The 3,972-nt window shown below is 38.8% G+C and overlaps 1 protein-coding gene across 1 annotated transcript; it reads left to right on the forward strand.

The window, feature by feature from the left end:
* The first annotated feature begins 1,869 nt into the window (after nucleotides 1-1,869).
* Nucleotides 1,870-3,632, forward strand: LOC146376646 (uncharacterized). The gene is made up of 2 exons (XM_084946412.1): nucleotides 1,870-2,284; nucleotides 2,753-3,632. The coding sequence occupies exons 1-2, from the start codon at nucleotides 2,023-2,025 to the stop codon at nucleotides 2,905-2,907; spliced, it is 417 nt and encodes a 138-aa protein (XP_084802538.1). The 5' UTR covers nucleotides 1,870-2,022; the 3' UTR covers nucleotides 2,908-3,632.
* The last annotated feature ends 340 nt before the right edge of the window (nucleotides 3,633-3,972 follow it).

Below are 3,972 nucleotides of genomic sequence, written 5' to 3' on the forward strand. Positions count from 1 at the left end.
TGAGTAATTTTAAGAATTTATGATATAAAATGTTCATTTAAAATTGCGATTAGTTCAAAATGAGCGATTAGTTCAAAACCATAACAGTAACAGTAACATCAAAACAGCTTATCAAAAGAACCCAACAGAAGACCAGCACATTAAGGAGCTGAAAACTCGTAGATTTGTCTCTTTGATGACCCAACTAGGGATCAAATGGTCCAACACAAAGTAGAAAAGAGTTTCACATCTATATTATAGATATTTTAAACATTTTAAATAATTTCCTCTTTGCCCCTCATAAAGAAATTCCGTTCCTAACCTCTGAGCACCAAGTCCAAGTATTATAGCCATGCACTTAGATAAATGCCTTGGCATTATGACATGATATTATTATTATTATTATTATTATTATTATTATTATTATTATTATTATTATTATTATTATTATTATTATTATTGTTGTTGTTGTTGTTATTATTATTATTATTATTGTTATTATTATTATTAATTTGCTAAGACAGAAACAAGTTGAAACATGAGGCATGATTTAATCAATAGGTCACTGCAGACATGGGGTAATGATTTAAAACATATTTATATTGAGTTATTAGGTTTGCTATCTAATACATGTCAACTGCAAATACAAAGTCGTCACTTAAGAGCCTTTGCGAATGTGTTTGATTCATCATAATACAGAAAACAGTAATCAATACAATCTTGACTGGAGAAGCAGATAAATAAGAACATATGGATTATGAAATGTTTGAAGGATTTGAGGCTCTGTGAGGCAACTTAAGATTTAACTGTTTGCAAGTTTTAACAGCACACAAAGAAGCTGGAAATGAAGAGAAAAGCAAAAAGTCTGTCTTTCTTACAACAGCCTTTCAAGTGCATGTGACTTATAATGTCAAAATTAGTGGAACCACTGCATGACAGTCGCTGTCCACTCACTGCCTGTTGCATGCAGCACTTTGGGATAAATGACTCTGCAGCTTTACTGTAATGCATTTGATGATATACTGTGTGTCGCGTGCAAAAATACAGACAAGAAGCTAATCAAAGCACCCTGAATACATTCCAGAAATTTCAGCAAATTTCTGTGGTCAAAGCCTGAGGAGAGACAGGGAAGACACAAGTTCAACCCACACGCAAGGAGAGGTGAGGAAACCTGTAGCTTTACTCTTTGAGCTCTAGCTAGAATTGTGTGCTTGTCTACTGTGCAACTTTTTTCTGTGGCATTCACCTTTATTACAGAGGCTGACCATAAAACATGACTTGAATGTACTTTTATTTGATAAAAATCAGTTAGTTGGAGCTCCAGAGGGTGTTTTGCTCGTGCTGCTGAAGGAACATATCAGCCAGGGATGATATGTAAAAACAAAAAATAAAAATCCTTCTGAAAAATAAAGTTCCTTCCAAGGAATTGTGGCGTTATACGTGGACCTGTTGAGTCCGTGAGTAAAAATGTTCCGTGTGTAAGGCCCCAGTCAAACCTATTATCAACAAGACACTGTTAGACACATTTCATTAAACTTCATGGCAGAATGGTGATGATGGAGAGTACTTAACTGAGCCAGCAATCCTCAACTTTGCCTTCTGACTTGAGGTGGTAATGCAGCTGCACCATGGATTTTTCCTACAGCAGGGATTTGTAGGGAGGAGGAGGCAGAAAAGCTTCCTTGGGGGGGAAAGGAGTTTGCGTGCATCCAAAAATAATCTTAACTCCTAACAACAATAATTCCCGAGGTGGGTGGCGTCCAACTGGCCAAAGGCAGACTGACAACACCTACTCTGCACATATTTAAAGAGTGTGTGCTTCAAACTCAGACCTAGAACCAGACTGGTGATGAAGATAGATAGGGCAAAACAGATGCATATGCTGCGTGCAAAAACTATTTGAAGTCTGACAAAGAGAAGCAGGAGCTGTTTATAACAGAGACTTCCTGATAATAATATAAAGGTATTAGGATCAGAATACCAAAGCACAGAGAAGCTGAAACATAAGACTAGCAGGACAAAGAAGAACCTTAAGGGTCGACAATGCCTTCCTCTTCCTGCTGCAAACCTGTGCCTGTGGCCCTGGGGCCTCTGGAAGAATCCAGTACCCTGACAACATCCTACTCTTCCTCTCCACCTCCCTCTCCAACTCGGTTTCGCCGTCCCCGTCGGGTCCTGTATCCAGCCTTTCAGAGCAGGAGGCCCCCACTCAGGGAAGCTCCTGACAAGGCCTGTCGCTGTCTTCTGTTCCTGTCTGTGCTCGTCTTCCTGCAGATCTACACAGAGGAGCCACACACCTGCACAGGTTAGTTTGAGTAGACTGACACGCACTGATAAATGAATCATTACGTTAATATCTTTATCTTTCAGAAGTCACTACAAAGTCTCCTTTATGACTGAATTTGATGCAGATCAGTAAAGATTAGTGTAGAGCACTTACTCGTGTCTGGGCGAAGGGTAGTTATGGGTTTATGGCTAAATGGCTATTTTATACAAGATGTCCATACATGTTTTAACCACAAATAAGGGGAATTTAAATATGCATTTATAGAATGTGTTGAACTTTAGTCGAACTTTGTTCTTTGAATTTGAATTTAAAATTGTCAATCTGTGGATTCACAAGATATTGGCAAATACACTGTTCATCTTTTGATCAATAATTAATAATAATTGCCAAGATTACTGTGATTGCCAATGTATCAAAATATAATATCTCCATTTTTTTTTTTTTTAAATAAACTCTCTTTATATGAAACAAAAACTTCTTTTACAGTAATTGAGAGCCAATGCCCAGATCCAGCAGTGTGTCAACTTGAGGCTGGTGATGGGAGCCTAGGCACATCCCAAGGATGGACAGGGGAGGAGCCCTGGAGGATTCAAACAGTGGATCGAGGATCAGAGACACAGGTGGAGTGTGTGGTGGCATGATGGAGGACAAAGTCACTAAATGCGAACAGAGTGAATGAGAAAAGGGTAAAAGAGAGGAATAGCCACACAGACAAGGTTAAGTTCGAATACTGTGTGGAGATGGTTTCCTCTTAAAAACATTTCTACATGCTAGTTTGATTGGGGATGGACAGTGGTGGTTTCCAAAGAATGTGCTCCACCTGTTCTGCCACCGCCACTGAGATGACACTCCAGCTCGACAACAGCAGTTATGTGGGACAGTGAAACGTGGATGAGTACAGTCAAAACTGATAAGAAGGGTAATATTTTCCACTGAAGATGTGTCAGGCAGATCTCAAAGTTAAACTGGTGTGACCACATTACAAACAAGGAAATGTGGAGAAGGATGAAAGCATGAAACAGATGTCACCAGAAGAGAAACAGAAATGAGAAAGGCCTAAGCTTACATGGTGTACAATGTGGCACAAAGACTTGAAGCAAATCAGTAGTGCCTGGCAAAGACACAGGATGACCTATAGTAAATAATAATGTTCAGTCAAAGGCTTACATTTTAACATTTCAAATAAATGTAACTATTTCTGTCTGAGTGTGTAACCCTGTGGTAAAAAGTACATATTTATTCAGAGAGTGTATTTTTATATAGCAGCACCATCCGTACTTTGTTTGCTACGCTCATTTTAACACGTATCATCTGCTTTTTTAAAATAAAGAATAAATTGTTCATGCAAATGCCTCCATAAATGCGACCATGCCTTACAGTACCTTTTTCCGTTAGTGTTATGCTTAAAAGATAATGTATTTTTTACTCAATGTATGTGACTAGAAGTATGTGAGTGCTTGTTTCACCACTGGTGTGCAGTAAAAACTCTTTGTATGATGACATGTTTCTGGTTTGACCTGTTCTCTGCTCCGAAACTGATCATTGTTGCAAGAGGCATTTTCAAACCAATCTTCACTCTAACTGCTATGTGAGGTAAACTGAGCAATGCCTGTGTGGGTGTTTACTGTGAGCACAGGGGTCTTTGAGTCACTGACTCATGGGTAATCCCTCAATCAGCCCACGCAGGCTGCTATAACAAACACACA

This window comes from Perissodus microlepis, chromosome 12 (genome assembly GCF_051167445.1).
Source record: "Perissodus microlepis isolate ML-2025 ecotype Zambia chromosome 12, ASM5116744v1, whole genome shotgun sequence".
Taxonomy (NCBI): domain Eukaryota; kingdom Metazoa; phylum Chordata; class Actinopteri; order Cichliformes; family Cichlidae; genus Perissodus; species Perissodus microlepis.

Bases quoted from the DNA above. Each gene is read 5' to 3' on its own strand.
- LOC146376646 (XM_084946412.1), top strand. From the start codon at position 2,023: ATGCCTTCCTCTTCCTGCTGCAAACCTGTGCCTGTGGCCCTGGGGCCT. The intron at 2,285-2,752 runs GTTAGTTTGAGT...CTTCTTTTACAG, and splicing joins GGAGCCACACACCTGCACAG to TAATTGAGAGCCAATGCCCA.